The 19,216-nt window shown below is 44.6% G+C and overlaps 1 protein-coding gene across 1 annotated transcript in view; it reads left to right on the top strand.

The window, feature by feature from the left end:
- The window catches only part of LOC122540182 (dynein axonemal heavy chain 8-like), a 1,320,893-nt gene that overhangs the window by 1,160,001 nt on the left and 141,676 nt on the right, over positions 1–19,216 (top strand). The window contains exons 77-78 of the mRNA XM_043675532.1: positions 8,773–8,878; positions 9,250–9,502. Coding sequence (XP_043531467.1) covers positions 8,773–8,878; positions 9,250–9,502 — 359 coding nt within the window. The remainder of the gene's footprint in view (positions 1–8,772; positions 8,879–9,249; positions 9,503–19,216) is intronic.

Raw genomic sequence — 19,216 nt, 5'->3', positions numbered from 1 at the left:
TATGCCCAAAATGTCAATTCTCCTGCTCCTAGGATGTTGCCTGTCTGGCTGTGCTTTTCCAACACCACACTCTCAACACTCCTCAGGACCCTAGCATTAAGTGTGTAAGTCCTGTCTTGATGTGCCTTACCAAAATCAGCACCTCACATTTATCTAAATTAAACTCCACCTGCCACTCCTCAGCCAATTGGCCCATCTAATCACGGTCCCATTGCACTCTGAGATAATCTTCTTCACTGCCCACTACGCCTCCAAATTTGGTGTCATCTGCTGCAATAAACTCAAGTTCATGAGACATGATTTCCCATGCACAAAGCCATGTTGACCATCTCTAATCAGTCCTTTCCTTTCCAAATATGTGCAAATCCTGTCCCTCAGGATTCCCTCCAACAACTTTCCCACCACCGACTTCAGGCTCACTGGTCTGTAGTTCCCTGCCTTGTCCTTACCACCCTTCTTCAATAGTGGCATCACGTTAGCCAACCTCCAGTCTTCTGGCACCTTCCCTGTGACGATCGATGATACAAATATCTCAGCAAGGGGTCCAGCAATCACTTCCCGAGCTTCCCATGGAGTTCTAGGGTACACCTGATCATGTCCTGAGGATTTATCCACATTTCAAGACATCTAGCACCATCTCCTCTGTAATATGGATATTTTTCAAGATGTCACCATCTATTTCCCTACATTCTATGTCTGTCATGTCCTTCTCCACAGTAAACACTGATGTAAAATACTCATTTAGTATCTCCCCCATCTCCAGTGGCTCCACAGAAAGGCTGCCTTGCTGATCTTTGAGGGGCCCTATTCTCTCCCTAGTTATCCTTTTTGTCCTTAATGTATTTGTAAGCCTTATGAATTCTCCTTAATTCTATTTGCCAAAGCTATCTCATGTCCCCCTTTTGCCCTCCAGATTTCCCACTTAAGTATACTCCTACTGCCTTTATATCTTCTAAGGATTCACTCGATCTCTCCTGTTTATACCTGACATATGCTTCCTTCTTTTTCTTAACCAAACCTTCAATTTCTTAAGTCATCCAACATTTCCTACACCTATCAGCCTTTCTGTTCACCCTAAAAGGAATATACTTTCTCTGGACCATCTCATTTCTGAAGGATTCCCATTTTCCAGTTGTCCCTTTACCTGAGAACATCTGGCCCCAATCAGCTTTTGAAAGTTCTTGCCTAATATTGTCAAAATTAGCCTTACTCCAATTTAGAAGTTCAACTTAGATCTGGTCTATCCTTTTCCATCACTATTTTAAAACTAATAGAATTATGGTCGCAGGCATTAAAATGCTCTTCCACTGACACCTCAGTTTCCTGCCCTGCTTTTGTTTCCCAAGAGTAGGCCAAGTTTTGCACCTTCTCTAGTAGGTACATCCACATACTGAATCAGAAACTGTTCTTGTACACACTCAACAAATTCCTCTCCATCTAAAGCCTTAACACTATGACAGTCCCAGGCTATGTTTGGAAAGTTAAAATCCCCTACTCTAACCCCCTATAATTCTTACAGATAACAGAAATCTCCTAACAAATTTGTTTCTCAATTTCCCTCTGACTATTTGAGCGTCTATAATACAATCCAAATAAAGTGATTATCCCTTTCTTATTTCTTGGTACCACCCAAATAACTTCTGGATATAATCCCAGGAATATCCTCTCTAGTAAAGCTGTAATAAAGCTTGTCAAAAGCACTACACCACCTCCTCTCTTGTCCCCCTCTCTGTCCTTCCTGTAGCATTTGTATCCCGGAACATTAAGCTGTCAGCCCTGTCCATCCCTGAGCCATGTTTCTGTAATTGCTATGATATCCCAGTCCCATGTTCCTCGCCATGCCTTGAGTACATCTGCCTTCCCTGTTTGGCCTCTTGCATTGACATAAAAGCAGTTTAATTTATCAGTCATACCTTGTTCTCTGCTTTGTTCCTGCCTGTTCTGACTGTTTGACTCACTTCTTTTCTCAATTGTGCTAGTGTCAGATTGATCTCTTTCCTCTGGGTCCCACCTCTCCCACCTTACTAGTCTAAATCCTCCCAAGCAGCTCTAGCAAATCCCCCTGCCAGTATATTAGTCCCCTTCCAATTCAGGTCCTTCTTCTACAGGTCACCTCTAGAAGAGATTCCAATGATCCAAAAATGTGAATCCTTCTCCCATACACCAGCTGCTCAGCCACGCATTCATCTGCTCTATCTTCCTATTCCTACCCTCACTAGCTCGTAGCACCAGGAGTAATCCAAGATATTACTACCCTCGCAAATCTTTTTAAATTCCTGCCTAACTCTGTATATTCTCCCTTCAGAATCTCACCTTTTCCCTTCCTATGTTATTGGTTCCAATATCTACAATGACCTTCTGTTGGGCCCCCTCCCCTTTGAGAACATTCTGCACTGCCTCTGAGATACCCTTGATCCTGGCACCAGATGTTGCACTGCTGTCCACAGAAATGTCCGTCTGTGTCTCTGACTAGGCAAAACTGAGGACTGCAGATGCTGGAAATCAGAGTCTAGATTAGAGTGGTGCTGGAAAAGCACAGCCGGTCAGGCAGCATCCGAGGAGTAGGAAAAGCCCTTCGATTGTTTGGAGTCTGACATACCCCCATTACATTAGAGTCTGTCTTGATACCAGAAACTTGACTGTCCATGCTACATCCCTTGAGAGTCTATGACACCTTAGTTTTCCAAAACAGCATACTTGTTTGAAATGTGGATAGCCAAAGATGACTCTTGCACTACCTGCCTACCTCTCTACCTTTCTTGGAGTTAACCCAAGTAAGTGACTATATCTTCAGTTTTTCTCCTTTCCTATAACTGTCATCCATCACACCCCCTTGCTGTTGTAAATTCCTCATTGCTTCCAACTGTTGCTCCAATCAATTCATTCGATATGATAGGATTCACAACCAAAGACATTTATTGCTGATATAATCCTCAGTAATATGTGAACTCTCCCTAAACCCCCACATCGGACAAAAAGAGCATATCACTCTGCTAAGGGCCATTTTTGCTCCTTCACAATCTACAGACCCAGAAAATATAACTCTTTTTGCTCTAAAAAATACTGCTCCAGGCTAACTTAATAATTATGGCTTATACTTTTAAAGTTTAATCAAGAGGCAGATCTCAATAAAACATATAATCAAGAAAGAACCCACTCTACACACTATTGTAGATTTACAGCAAGGCTACACTTAAAAATTATGAACTTATCTATTCCTGTGCTATGAGCTCTCCCACATAGGTTCCACCAAGATCAGTTGTTAATTTCACTGTTTACCTACAACCCTCTGATGTCTAGAGACACATGAATCAAATAGCAAAGGCAGTAACTGCACAGATTCACTGCTGTGTCAGTTAGCAGTGTGCAGTTCTTTCTCTCTATCGCTCTCCCTCTCCTTCACTGCCTATTGCCTGTCCTTCTCTCTTTTGAAAGTGCTGTTATTTTGACTTATTTTCCTCTAAAGTTCCAAAACAATGCAACAGCATATAAAACAGCAATTGCTGCTCTTGGAATTTGAGGAAATCACCTCCAATACCTAAAATACCTCAAAAAGGAGCAACTCTTGCAGCTTCAAATTTTTCTCATCCTCCATCTTGGATTACCTGACACCAGGTTATAGTCTAACCGATTTTTTGAAATTACAAGCTTTTGGAGCTCTGCTCCTTCGTCAGGTGAAGTCACTTCACATGACAAAGGGGCAGCGCTCCAACACCTTGTGATTTCAAATAAACCTGTGTTGGACTATAACCTGATATTTTGTGACCTTTCACCAGTCTGCCATCAGCACCTTCACATCAGTCCTAATTGACCTATTCCATATCCTTAGGCTGTGACCACTGATTCTATACTCCCCAGTCATCAGAAACATCATCCCTGGGTTTATCCTGTCTGGACGTATTAGAATTTTATGTATCTGTGAGAGTACCCTTAATTTTTCTAAACTCTAATGAATCCAATCATTTCCTATACATTCATCCTCCCATTACAGGAATCAGTCTGGTAAATATTCATTGTACAGACCAACTAGCCTGCCATTCTTCCTCAGAAAAGAAAAGTTAAATTACAGAACTCTGTAGTCCCAAGGCCCTGTAGACTTGCAGCAAGACATCCCCGCTCTTGTACTCAAATCATCTCACTATGAAGACCAACTTCACCGCCTGCTGCATCTGCATGCTTAACTTCAGCGATTGGTGTATTCTTTTAATTCATTGATGGGATGAGGATGTCACCTGTTGAGTCAGCATTTATTGCCCATTCCTGAGGAGAACTAAGAGTCACAAATATTGCCATAGGCCTAAAGTCAAAACCAGGTAGGCCAAACCAGGTAACGCTGGCAGTTTCCTTCCCTAAAAAACATAAGTTAACCAGTTGGATATGGATTCATGGATTACACTCTCAATTCCAGACTTTTCAGATTGAGTGAATTCAGATTCCACTATGTGCAGTGGTGGGATTCAAACCCAGGTCTCCAGAACATCACCTGGAAGTCTGGATTAACAGTCCAATGATAATACCAGTTGACCATTGTCTCCCCAGAAGGACAAGAGCAAAGACATTCAGGCCTTGTTGCACCTCCCACTTTCCCAATCTATCACCATCCAGGTAATAACCTGCCTTCTTTTTGCAGTCAAAGTGGATAGTTTCACATATATACACATTAAACTTTATATCCATTGGCTGAATCACTCAACTTGTCTAAGTCACACTGAAGTATCTTTGCATCCTCACAGCTTACCCTCTCACCCAGTGTTGTTTCCTTTTAATAACAAAATGTGATTTTCTCCAGCTCATATTTCTCCTCAAAATACTTAAAACAAATTGCAAACTAAACTCACACTGATGTAAACTTCAGATCAACTCATGAGTTCCCAAAATCCAGTTTTTTACCTGATTTATTATGAGAGAACTTGAAACATCAATCTCCATTCTCTAGCACCTACAGACACGGATTTACTTTCTGGATTAGGTCAGAAGTCACATGACACCAGTTATAGTCCAACAAGTTCATTTCAAATCACAAGCTTTTGGAGCACTGCTCCTTCATCAGGTGAAGTGAACAGAAGCACACAGGCACAGAATTTATCAGCAGAGAGATCAAAACATCATACGAATGGTGTGAGTAGAATGTCAATAGGCTGAATAATAAGTCACTGCAGTGATCAACAGAGACAGACAGTGTGAATAAAATGTCAATAGCTGAATAACAAATGAAGGGATGACCTATGCTCCAATTAAATGAGGCAGAGAGATAATTACAAAAAAATTGCAAATATAATGGTGTTGGAGACAAATCAAATGGCTGGAATAACGTGATCAGTATATTAATCACATGCCAAGAGTCTAATCAAAGTAACAAATAATCCAAAACTGTACAAACCAACTCAGGTATAGCGATCATAACAAGTTATCAAGGTGATGTTGTCATAGCAGAATAGTAAGGAAGATTTTACAAATACAGAATAATATGGTCGAGTTATGTGTAGTGCGACATGAACCCAAGATCATGATTGAGGCTGTCTTCATGGGCATAGAACTTGACTATCAGTTTCTGCTCGGGGAGTTTGCATTGTTATGAATCTCAAAGGCCGCCTTGGAGGACGCTTACCTGAAGATCAGAGGCTGAATGACCTTGACAGTTGTGTTCAAGATTTCTATGACTATCATTGATTCAAATAATTACAATTATAGAGGCATACAATACAGAAACAGACCCTTTAGCTCCATGCTGACCAGATTTATTGAACTGAACTCATCCTATTTGGCTGCAGTAGGCCCATATCCCTCTAACCCTTTCATATCCATGTCCCTGCCCAAATGTCTTTTAAATTTTAAAGTTGTACGCACCTCTAGCACTTCCTCAGGCAGCTTGTTCTATATACATACCATTGTCTGTGTGAAATGTTACCCCAAAGGACCCTTTTAAATCTTTCCTCTCTCATCTTATACCTTTGCCCTCTAGCTTTGGACTCCCCTACCTTGGGGAAAGACTTTGGCTGTTCACTTTATCTACGCCCCTCATGATTTTATAAACCCTAATAAGGTCAGTCCTCAGGCTGAAACTAACCACCAGGATACATGAACATCAATTAGCCACAAACAAACATGGCCCACTCTCACTAGTATCCTTACACACAGATGAGGAAGGACACCACTTTGACTGGGACAACACATCCATCTTAGGACAAGCCAAAGAATTCCTAGAAGAATGGAATTCCAATTGGAACTCTATCAACAAACACATTGACTTGGATTCTGGATTAGTGGTGCTGGAAGAGTACAGCAGTTCAGGCAGCATCTGAGGAGCAGTAAAATCGACATTTCGGGCCAAAGCCCTTCATCATGACTTGGATCCCATTTACCACTACCTGAGAATAAGAACCGGAAATGACGTCACCATAGGAAATGATATGACCATAGGAAATGACATCACCAACCCAAGGAAACCTAAACACATAAATAGAAAGTGGGCCATGCTACCTGTGCTTCTTCAGGAAGCTCACTGATAATGCTACTTAGTATGGTGACGAAGTGTCTGAAAATGAACCTTCCAGCTCAGTGAGCAAACCTACATCCATATCCTGCCTGTCCCCCTAATTCAAACTCTGCAGTGTGAGTAACATGCTTGTAAATATTTTTTGCACCCTTTCCAGTTTAATAACATTCTTCCAATAGCAGGGTGACTAGAATTGAGTGCAGTATGCCAAACGTAGCATTACCAATGTCTTGTACAGCTGTAACATGACCTCCCAACTCTTCTATTCAATGCTCTGACCGATGAAGGCAAGTGTGCCTTCTTCACCACCTTGTCTACCTGTGATACCACTTTCAAGGAACAATGTACCTGCACTCCTAGGTCTCTTTGTTCATTCCCCAGGGCCCTACCAATAACTTTTCAAATTGGCAGGCAGTAACTAGTGGGGTGCCACAGGGATCGGTGCTTAGACCCCAGCTATTCACAATATATATTAATGATTTGGATGAGGGAACAAAATGCAACATCTCAAAGTTTGCAGATAATACCAAGTTGAGTGGGAGGGTGAACTGTGACAAGGATGCAGAGATCTTTCAGCATGATCTGAACAGGTTGGGGTGGTTGGGTAAATCAATGACAGATACAGTACAATTTGGACAAATGCGAGCTTGTTCACTTTGGAAGCAAAAACAAGGAGACAGATTATTATCTGAATGGGTATAAATTGGGAGAGGGGAGTGTACAGTGGGACCTAGGCATCCTTCAGCACCAGTCGCTGAAGGATGCCTAGATTCTGCCATGCAGATTCAGCAGGCAGTAAAGAAGGCAAATGGCTTGTTGGCCTTAATTATGAGAGGTTTCAAGTACAGGTGCAGGGATGTTTTATTGCAGTTATACAGGGCCTTGGTGAGGCCACTCCTAGAATATTGTCTGCAGTTTTGGTCTCCTTTTCTGAGGAAGGATTCTCTTGCTCTCAAGGGAGTGCATTGAAGGTTTACCAGGCTGATTCCAGGGATGGTGGGACTGACGTATGAGCAGAGATTGACTAGGTTAGGATTGTTTTTGCTGGAGTTCAGATGATTGAGGGGAGGGGATCTCATAGACACTTATAAAATTCTAACAGGACTAGACGGGGTAGATGCTAGGAAGGTGTTCTCGATGGTGAATGTGTTCAAAACCAGAGGTCACAGTCTGAGGATTCAGGGTGGACCATTTAGGATGGAGATGAGGAGACATTTCTTCACCCAAAAAGTGGTGAGCCTGTAGATTTCATTACCATACAATGCCAAAACAGTGAATGGATTCAAGAGGCGGCTAGATATAGCATTTGGGATGAATAGGATCAAAGGTTACAGGGAGAAAGCAGGATTAGGCTATTGAGTTGGATGATCAGCCATTATGGTGATGAACGGTGGAGCAGGCTTGAAAGGCTGAATGGCTACTTCCTGCTCCTATCTTCAATGTTTATATGTTTAATAACTGTGTAAGTCGTTAACCTTGTACTTATGTGAATTAAACTCCATCTGTCATTCAGCAGCCCACTGGCCCAGTTGGTCAAGATCCAGTTATACTTTTAAATAACCTTCTTCACTGCCCAATACATCACCAATTATGGTGTCATCCACATGCTTACTAACCATGCCTCTTATATTCTCAGCCAAATCATTTATATAAATAACAAACAATGGTGGACCTAGTACCGATCCTTGCGGCACACCACTAATCACAGGCCTCCAGTCTAAACAACAACCATCAAGCACCACCCACTGTCTCCTACCTTCAAGCCAATTTTGTATCCAATTGGCTATGTCCCTCAGAATCCCATATGATCTAACCTTATTAACCTTGCGGAATGCCTTGCTAAAGTCCATGTAGAGAACATTTGCTGCTCTGCCTTCATCTTTTTGGTCACTTCTTCAATTTTGGCACTTCATGCAATTTTGCTAATCCCACTTACCCTCCCTTTCTCCACAGCTCAGCATTTTCTTAACCTTTCAGGTGCATATCCCTTAAAAGTCATGATTGAACCATCCTCAATCATCCATCAGACTTTGTAACCACCCACTGCTCAAATGTTTGATTATGATGCTTTGTGCTCTTTTGCCAGTGGTTATAAATCAGAGTCCTCTGGTTCTTCACTCCTCTGGAAATAGTTTTTTCCCTACTCGTAATGGAACTCAAATTGATTGTTTTCTAGTTAATACAAATTCTTTACATTCCTTTTTGATCATTTCTAGAATCAGTTATGGATGCATAGAATCAGTTATGGACTAATCGTTTTAAGTTCAATCTTTTAGGAGCTGGAAGCAGAGCGTGTGCAACTGATCGAGGAAGTCACTGCGAATAAACGCAAAATGAAAGAGTTAGAAAATAACCTACTATTTAAGCTCAGCACCACCAAAGGTAAATAACTCAGTTTCATCTTTTACACTGTTGCAATCCCTGAAACTGATATTTTACCTCAGTCAGACAAAATAATCATTAATTTGAATAAGCTATCACCTGAAGATTTATACCCACATACCTCTGGCAAAGGTAAGACACCCTGGTATCGACAAAATATGTTTGATTATACACTGTCCTGAAGAGAGCTTCAAATTGATTGGAATTTGTAGATTTCTGAAAAGGACAACAATAAGCGTCAAGTGGCATATAAGCACTGACATGGATTAAATGGATCAAGTGACTTTTGTATAGTTCACAATGTGTTTTTTTCATTCAGACAATAATAGTAAGGAATGAGATTTAGATCTGTTCTATGCACTTTGTTTCAGGTTCACTGGTGGATGATGAGTCTTTGATTGGAGTTCTTCAGGTAACGAAGACAACAGCAACTGAAGTAAGTGAGAAGCTGCACGTGGCAGCAGAGACGGAGGTAAAGATTAACACAGCACAGGAAGAGTACCGACCAGCAGCTACTCGTGGGAGTATTCTCTACTTCCTTATCACTGAAATGAGCATGGTTAATATGATGTACCAGACCTCACTTGCACAATTTCTGAAATTATTTGACCTCTCCATGGCAAGGTATGTTTCTCACCAGTAATAGAGGAAATATTGACAAATACCTAATCTTCACTAATAGAAAGTAATGAGGATGTTTCAGAGCAAATATGTAGAGATAGTAATCAAATAAATTCTGAGGCTTGTTAGCAATAATAAATGCATAGGTTTAAAGGGCCAAAGCTGTACAACACAAGAGTTATGGAAGGACAGAAAGCAGAGTGCCGTAGTCAACTTGTTTGAAAAAAGTATACACTGGTTCCCCACAGAGTTCCATGTTAGACCTGTTTTTTTTTATCTATGGTAATGACATGACCTTGGAAAGACAGGATTAGTTTCAAAGGTTGTGTTGTACCTGCCATACAGTGTGTTTAAATTCTTAGATTCAGCAAAAGAACAGTGAGTTGACTCTTAATAAAGATACACAATAATACACATTTGTTTGATACAATTAATGTTAGAACAATAAAGTATACTAAAAACTAATAGTAAACACTACAATCTACCTTATGCTTTAACTTAACTTTGTATGATCACATAGCATCACACAAGAACTTGGCCGGGCTCCACATGGTGATGATAAGTGAGTCTTCTCTCGAGAGTCTCAGGGGTGTCTTCTCTTTCATTGGTTATTCTTGAGTTACTGCCCTGAGCGGGGCTTTGTCGCAATTCTTATCCTTCAAAGTCTTTGTGCCTTTTTAGGAGGGTCTTGAGGATCTGTCAATAGTTCAATCAGATTTGATTACCCTGATTGATCAGACCCAACCAGGTGTTGGCAAATTGATCCCTAAAGTATCTATTACAGTCGGTGTTGAGTGCATGTAGCCTCCTCCAAATAAAGGTACAAGGTATCTGCATGTCTGTCGAATGACTTGATGCTTCCAATTGTCCCGAGGGCAACATTCCATTGCCCCATTCAAATCCAAATTTGGGTATATATTGCAGGGTCTGCAGCTACCAGGTTTTTATGCAAACTGTCTGTCGGCAGCTGCAGTCTGTCTGGATTCTGCAGCTGGTGGATTGACACAATACTTTAGTCAAGGCTGGCTTCCATTTCACAGCATGCATTAGCCCTGGTCCATTTTATCAAATTCATCATAAATTTATCATCTTCAGTGGCCTGTCTGGCCTAAGTCCTTCTTCTTGATCCTGAACGCAAAGCATGATGGATCACATAATAAAAGACCAATCTCTGTGCAGTGGGTGTACGGCCATTCAAGCTCAAGTAAAGCACAGTACAGAGGAACTTCAATTATCCATCATGTGATTAACCGAATATCGGATTATCCGGCAAGGTCACAAAGTCTCGATGCTGAGCTCATCTCTGTTATCCAGCATTCGATTATCTGGAATTCAATTAACTGAACAAAATACTCCCTGCCCGTGCCCTTCTGTACATACTTAAACAACTGAGCGGTCACCTATGGCATGCAAAAGCTACATTTAACTAATATTAGAAACTAAAATAATTCAGGTATCAGAGAAATGGGCAAATACAAAACAAATTAATTGTGAAAATACAATGGCCAAACACATCAAAGCCATAAAATGTCCATATTACAGAGGAGGAAGTGCTGGATGTTTTGAAACGTATAAAAGTGGATAAATCCCCAAGACCTGATCAGGTGTTCCCCAGAACTCTGTGGGAAGCTAGGGAAGTGATTGCTGGGCCTCTTGCTGAGATATTTGTATCATCAATAGTCATAGGTGAGGTGCCGGAAGACTGTAGATTGGCTAACGTGGTGCCACTGTTTAAGAAAGGCAGTAAGGGCAAGCCAGGGAACTACAGACCAGTGAGCATGACGTCAGTGGTGGGCAAGTTGTTGGAGGTAATCCTGAGGGACAGGATGTACAGGTATTTGGAATGGCAAAGACTGATTAGGGATAGCCAACATGGCTTTGTGCATGGGAAATCATGTCTCACAAACTTGACTGAGTTTTTTGAAGAAGTAACAAAGAGGATTGATGAGGGCAGAGCGGTAGATGTGATATATATGGAGTTTAGATTAGAGTGGTGCTGAAAAAGCACAGCAGGTCTGGCAGCATCTGAAGAGCAAGAAAATCAACGTTTCAGGCAGCATTCCTGATGAAGGGCTTTTGACCAAAACGCCGATTTTCCTGCTCCTCGGATGCTCCTGACCTGCTGTGCTTTTCCAGCACCACTCTAATCTAGACTCTGGTCTCCAGCATCTGCAGTCCTTGTTTTTTACCTAGGTGATCTATATGGACTTCAGTAAGGCATTCGACAAGGTTCCTCATGGGAGACTGGTGAGCAAGTTTAAATCTCATGGAATACAGGAAGAACTAGCCATTTGAATACAGAACTGGCTGAAAGGTAGAAGACAGAGGGTTATGGTGGAGGGTTGTTTTTCAGATTGAAGGCCTGTGAGCAATGGAGTGCCACAAGGATCGGTGCTGGGTCCACTACTTTTTGTGATTCATAAAAATAGTTTGGATGTTGAGCTTAAGAGGTGTAGTTCATAAGTTTGCAGATGACACCAAAATTGCAGGTGTAGTGGACAGCAAAGAAGGTAACCTCAAATTACAATGGGTTCTTGATCAGATGGGCCAATGGGCTGAGGAGTGGCAGATGGAGTTTAATTTAGATAAATGCGAGGTGCTGCATTTTGGGAAAGCAAATCAAAGCAGGACTTATACACTTAATGGTAAGGTCCTAGGGAGTGTTGCTGAAAAAAAGGCCTTGGAGTGCAGGTTCATAGCTCCTTGAAAGTAGAGTTGCAGGTAGATAGGATAATGAAGCAGGCGTTTGATTTGCTTTCTTTTATTGGTCAGAGTATTGAGTACAGGATTTGGGAGGTCATGTTGTGGCTATACAGGACATTGGCTAGGCCACTTTCAGAAGGATATTGTGAAACTTGAAAGGGTTCAGAAAAGATTTACAAGGATGTTGCCAGGGTTGGAGAATTTGGGCTATGGGGAGAAGATGTATAGGCTAGGACTGTTTTCCCTGGACATCGGAGGCTGAGGGGTGACCTTAAAGAGGTTTATAAAATCATGAGGGGCATGGATAGGGTAAATAGACAAGGTCTTTTCCCTGGGGTGGGTGAGTCTCGAACTAGAGGGCATAGGTTTTGGGTGAGAGGGGATAGATATAAAAGAGACCCAAGGGGGCAACCTTTTCATGCAGAGGGTGGTGTGTGTGTGGAATGGGCTGCCAGAGAAAGTGATGGAGGCTGGTACAATTGCAACATTTAAAAGGTATCTGGATGGGTATATGAATAGGAAGGGTTTGGAGGGATATGGGCCAGGTTCTGGAAAGTGGGACTAGATCCGGTTGGGACGAGTTGGACTGAAGGGTCAGTTTCCGTGCTGTACATCTCTATGACAGTATGACTCCATAAAGAAGTCATTATTAATTAAAAAAAAGTGTTCATGCATGAGGGGGGCTAAGATTCACCAGTCTGATCAAACAAAAAATAAAATGGCAAAGCTAAATAAAATTACAAAAATGCTTGTAACAAACATTTTCATAATGAGAAACTTGAAATTCAACATACGTTATAAAACCGGGGAATTTCTTATACATTGAAGAAATGGCCAAATAAACCATGGTTCTGCACAATGTTTTAACGTCACAAGTAGGCCAAATCAAAACAATCCATCACTGCACCACTAGGGTCAGCAGAAACCTACAGGGCATGAATGAATCGAAGGAGGGAATTAATTAGATCAGGAAAACGTAATTAGATCAGAATTAAAGTTTTCAGTGGTAACAATAGCAACATAAGGGAACTAAAGAGAGCAGGCAGGCAGGCAGGCATGACTGTCCAACACTGTAAAAGCCTTGGGGCACTCAGCAGGAGGTAACCACAGAACATCCACATGTGGTCAAAAAGCACTGAAGTGCACAACAAGTGGTCACCACGGAATGTCCACACGTGGTCTAAGGCAGCAAGCCAGGCAGCATCAGGAGGTGAAGAAGACAATGTTTCGGGTGTAAGCCTTCTTCTGGACGGGGTTGAATGTTGGGGGGAGCTACAGATAAAGGGGGGTGGTAGGAGCAGAGTGATGAAGTGGGGATAGGTGAAGACAGGTAAAGGGCAGGTCATATTCTCTTTCTGGTAAAAACAATGACTGCAGATGCTGGAAACCAGATTCTGGATCAGTGGTGCTGGAAGAGCACAGCAATTCAGGCAGCATCCGACGAGCAACAAAATCGACGTTTCAGGATTCCTGATGAAGGACTTTTGCCCAAAACGTCGATTTTGCTGCTCGTTGGATGCTGCCTGAATTGCTGTGCTCTTCCAGCACCACTGATCCAGAATCATATTCTCTTCCTGTCTTCACATCCCCACTTCACCACCTTGCCCCCACCACCAGCCCATCTATGTGCAGCTCCCCTTACACCCAGCCCGGGTCTTGAAGAAGGGTTACACCCGAAACGTCGACTCCTCCTGTCTAATTTGGATTTCAGCATCTGCAGTGTTTTTGTCTCTACACATTGTCTAAACCACGTAGCTGAACAAACAATTCTTAAGTACCTGTCTAAATTGGTAATGTTAAAAATCGCACAACATCATGTTATAGTCCAACAGGTTTATTTGGAAGCACTGTTGGACTATAACCTGGCCATAGAGTCAGAGAGATGTACAGCACAGAAACAGACCCTTTGGTCCAACTCGTCCATGCTGACCAGATCACCTAATCTAATTTAGCCCCATTTGCCAGCACTTGACCCATAATCCCTCTAAACTTATTTATATGCCTGTCCAGGTGCCTTCAGAATGCTGTAATTGTACCAGCCTCTACTACCTCATCTGGCAACTCATGCCCTCTGTGTGAAAATGTTGCCCCTTCACTCCCTTTTATATCTTTCACTTCTCACCCTAAACCTATGGCCTCTAGTTCTGGACTCACCCACCCCAGGGAAAAAAACCTTTGTCTATTTATCCTCTCCATGCCCCTCATGATTTTATAAACCTCTACAAGGTCACCCCTCAGGCTCTGACACTCCAGGGTAAACAGCCTCAGCCTATTCAGCCTCACCCGATAGCTCAAACTCTACAAAACTGGCAACATCCTTGTAAATCTTTTCTGAACCCTTTCAAAGTTTCAAAACATCCTTCCATTAGGAAGGAGACCAGAATTGCACGCAATATTCCAAAAGTGGCCAAACCAGTGCTCTGTACAACTGCAACATGACCTCCCAACTCCTATACTCAATGATTTGACCAATAAAGGAAAGCATACCAAATGCCTTCTTCATGATCCTATCTACCTGTGGTTCTACTTTCAAGGAACTATGAACCTGCACTCTGAGGTCTGTGTGTTCAGCAACACTCTCCAGGACCTTACCATTAAGTGTATTAGTCCTGTTCTGATTTGTTTTTCCAAAAGTCAGAAAAACTTTGTCCATACCAGTCCAACACAAGTACCTCCACGTCCTGTCTCCATGGGTCTGTTTCAAGTACCTTACAGGTAAAACAAACAAACTATCAAAACCACAGAAAGAGGCAATGAATTGAGAACTGCATCCTGGTTTGTCTGCTATCTTGTGAGTGTTGTTCCCAATGATGATGATGATCCAGTTGAAAATATCTCTTGCTTGTGGACTGCAGTGTCATGGTTACCCTGGGGAGAGATCAAGGTTGCTTCTGTTGTTATCTTTGTTTAATAGCTGAACAGTTTTGACACAATACAATGTTTATGCCTCTGATGCATATGCCCTAACCCTCCCCTCTTTTTTTCTAAAACACAAAAAAGGTAATTTGAATCCCAGATGGAATGTTACATCGGGTTTTAGAGGTCTGTTAGTTTCCAACCTTGGTTTCTAGTGGAAGGGTTTAGGACTGTTTAAATGACCTAACCATGACGTGGTTAGGGAAAAAAAAATCTGAGACAAGTTGATCAGGAAGACCAATGTTTCAAACACATGTGAATATGCAGCAGGGGGACATCAGTGAGAGAGCAAAGGGTGAGTCTGAGAGGGAGCAGGGAGACAGCGGTGTGAGTGCAAAGTGTAAACCTAAAAGAGAGCTGGGAGACAGCAGTGAGGTTGCAAATACAGTGAGCCAGAGAGGGAGCTGGGAAGTACTTATACGAGTGCAAATGGTGACCCTGAGAGGGAGCGGGGAGTCAGCAGTGTGAATGAAAGAGTGAACCTGACAAAGAGCAGAGTTAGAGCAGTGCAATCGCAAAGAGTGAGCCTAGAGGGAGCAGGGAGAGTATGTAGGCAGCGGTCTGAGTTTTAAGAGTATGTCTGAGAGGAAATAGGGATACAGCAGTGTGAGTACAAAGTGTGAGCCTGACAGGGAATAGGGAGACAGCAGAGTGTATGTGCAAAGGGTGAGTCTGAGAGGGAGCAGAGAGACAGCAGTGTGAGTGCAAAGGGTGAGTCTGAGAGTAAGCAGGGAGACAGCAGTGTGAGTGCAAACGGTGAGCCTGACAGGGAGCAGGGAGACAGCAGAGTGAATGCAAAGGTGAGTCTGAGAGGGAGCAGGAAGACAGCAGTGCGAGGGCAAAGAGTGAATCTGAGAGGGAGCAGGGAGAGAGTTGTGTGAGTGCTAAGGGTGAGTCTGAGAGGGAGCAGGGAGACAGCATTGTGAGTGCAAAGGGTAACTCTGAGAGGCAGCAGGAAGACAGCAGTGTGAGTTCAAAGGCTGAGTCTGAGAGGGAGCAGGGAGACAGCAGCGTGAGTGCAGAGGGTGAGCCTGAGAGGGAGTAGGGAGTCAGCAGTGTGAGTCTGAGAGGGAGCAGGGAGACAGCAGAGTGTGAGTGCAAAGGGTGAGTCTCAGAGGTAGCAGAGAGACAGCAATGTGTGTGCAAAGGGTGAGACTGAGAGGGAGCAGAGAGACAGCAGTGTGAGTAGAAAGGGTGAGCCTGAGACCGAGCAGGGAGACAGCAGAGTGAGTGCAAAGGGTGAGTCTGAGAGGGAGCAGGAAGACAGCAGTGCGAGGGCAAAGAGTGAATCTGAGAGGGAGCAGGGAGAGAGTTGTGTGAGTGCTAAGGGTGAGCCTGAGAGGGAGTAGGGAGTCGCAGTGTGAGTGCAAAGGATGAGTCTTTGAGAGAGCAGGGAGACATCAGTGTCAGTGCAAACGGTGAGTCTGAGAGCGAGCAGGAAGACAGCAGTGTGAGTGCAAACGGTGAGCCTGAGAGGGAGCAGGGAGACAGCATTGTGAGTGCTAAGCGTGAGTCTGAGAGGGAGAATGGCGACAGCAGTGCGAGGGCAAAGAGTGAGTCTGTGAGGGAGCAGAGAGAAAGCAGTGTGAGTGCAAAGGGTGAGTCTGAGAGAAAGCAGGGAGACAGCAGTGTGAGTGCAAAGGATGAGTCTTTGAGAGAGCAGGGAGACATCAGTGTCAGTGCAAACGGTGAGTCTGAGAGCGAGCAGGAAGACAGCAGTGTGAGTGCAAACGGTGAGCCTGAGAGGGAGCAGGGAGACAGCATTGTGAGTGCTAAGCGTGAGTCTGAGAGGGAGAATGGCGACAGCAGTGCGAGGGCAAAGAGTGAGTCTGTGAGGGAGCAGAGAGAAAGCAGTGTGAGTGCAAAGGGTGAGTCTGAGAGAAAGCAGGGAGACAGCAGTGTGAGTGCAAAGGGGGAGCTTCAGAGGGAGTAGGGAGACAGCAGTGCGAGCGCAAAGGGTGACTCTGAGATGGAGCGGGGAGTCAGCAATGTGAGTGCAAAGAGTCAGCCTGAGAGGGAGCAGGGAGACTGCAGTGTGAGTGCAAAGGGTGAGTCTGAGAGGGAGCAGGGAGACTGCAGTGTGAGTGCAAATGGTGAGTCTGAGAGGGAGCAGGTAGACAGCAGTGTGAGTGCAAAATGTGAGCCAGTGAGGGAGCAAGGAGACAGCAGTGTGAGTGCAAAGGATGAGTCTTTGAGAGAGCAGGGAGACATCAGTGTCAGTGCAAACGGTGAGTCTGAGAGCGAGCAGGAAGACAGCAGTGTGAGTGCAAACGGTGAGCCTGAGAGGGAGCAGGGAGACAGCATTGTGAGTGCTAAGCGTGAGTCTGAGAGGGCGCAGGAAGACAGCAGTGTGAGTGCTAAGCGTGAGTCTGAGAGGGAGAATGGCGACAGCAGTGCGAGGGCAAAGAGTGAGTCTGTGAGGGAGCAGAGAGAAAGCAGTGTGAGTGCAAAGGGTGAGTCTGAGAGAAAGCAGGGAGACAGCAGTGTGAGTGCAAAGGATGAGACTGAGGGAGCAGGGAGACAACAATGAGTGCAAAGGCTGAGTCTGAGAGGGAGCTGGGGGTCAGCAGTGTGAGTGGAAATGGTGAGTCTAAGAGGTAGCAGGAAGACAGCAGTGTGAGTGCAGAGGGTGATCCTAAGAGGGAGCAGGGAGACAGCAGTGTGAGTGGAAAGGTTGAGGTTGAGAGTGAGTAGGGAGACAGCAGTGCGAGCGCAAAGGGTGACTCTGAGATGGAGCGGGGAGTCAGCAGTGTGAGTGCAAAGGGTGAGCCTGAGAGGGAGCATTGAGACTGCAGTGTGAGTGCAAAGGGTGAGTCCGAGAGGGAGCAGGGAGACAGCAGTGTGAGTGCAAAGGGTGAGCCTGAGAGGGAGCAGGGAGACAGCAGCGTGAGTGCAAAGGATGAGCCAGAGACGGAGCAGGGAGACAGCATTGGGAGTGCAAATGGTGAGTCTGACAGGCAGCAGGGAGACAGCAGCGTGAGTGCAAAGGGTGAGCCTGAGAGGGAGCAGGGAGACAGTAGTGTGAGTTCAAAGGGTGAGTCTGAGAGGGAGCAGGGAGACAGCAGTGTGAGTCTGAGAGGGAGCAGGGAGACAGCAGTGTGAGTGCAAAGGGTGACCCTGACAGGGAGCAGGGAGACAGCAATGCGTGTGCAAATATTGAGTCTGAGAGGAAGCAGGGAGACAGCAGTGTGAGTGGAAAGGGTGAGGCTGAGCGGGAGCAGGGAAACGGCATTGTGAGTGCTCAGCGTGAGTCTGAGAGGGAGCAGGGAGGCAGCACTGTGAGTGCTAAGGGTGAGCCTGAGCGGGAGCAGGGAGACAGCAGTGTGAGTGCAAACGGTGAGCCTGAGAGGGAGAATGGCGACAGCAGTGCGAGGGCAAAGAGTGAGTCTGAGAGGGAGCAGGGAGAAAGCAGTGCGTGTGCAAAGGGTGAGTCTGAGAGAAAGCAGGGAGACAACAGTGAGTGCAAAGGGTGAGTGTGAGAGGGAGCAGGTAGACAGCAGTGTGAGGGCAAAATGGGAGCATGAGAGGGAGCAGGGAGACAGCAGTGTGAGTGCAAACGGTGAGTCTGAGAGGGTGCAGGAAGACAGCAGTGTGAGTGCAAAATGTGAGCATGAGAGGGTGCAGTGAGACAGCAGTGTGAGTGCAAAGGATGAGACTTTGAGAGAGCAGGGAGACATCAGTGTGAGTGCAAACGGTGAGACTGAGAGGGAGCAGGAAGGCAGCAGTGTGAGTGCAAAGGGTGAGCCTGAGAGGGAGCAGGGAGACAGCATTGTGAGTGCTAAGCGTGAGTCTGAGAGGGAGAATGGCGACAGCAGTGCGAGGGCAAAGAGTGAGTCTGAGAGGGAGCAGGGAGAAAGCAGTGCGTGTGCAAAGGGTGAGTCTGAGAGAAAGCAGGGAGACAACAGTGAGTGCAAAGGGTGAGTGTGAGAGGGAGCAGGTAGACAGCAGTGTGAGTGCAAAGGCTGAGTCTGAGAGGGAGCTGGGGGTCAGCAGTGTGAGTGGAAATGGTGAGTCTAAGAGGTAGCAGGAAGACAGCAGTGTGAGTGCAGAGGGTGATCCTAAGAGGGAGCAGGGAGACAGCAGTGTGAGTGCAAAGGG

The sequence above is a fragment of the Chiloscyllium plagiosum genome, chromosome 3, assembly GCF_004010195.1.
Source record: "Chiloscyllium plagiosum isolate BGI_BamShark_2017 chromosome 3, ASM401019v2, whole genome shotgun sequence".
NCBI classification, from domain to species: domain Eukaryota; kingdom Metazoa; phylum Chordata; class Chondrichthyes; order Orectolobiformes; family Hemiscylliidae; genus Chiloscyllium; species Chiloscyllium plagiosum.
Note: the sequence above shows the minus strand (reverse complement) of the source record. Positions and strands in the feature narration are given on the sequence as shown.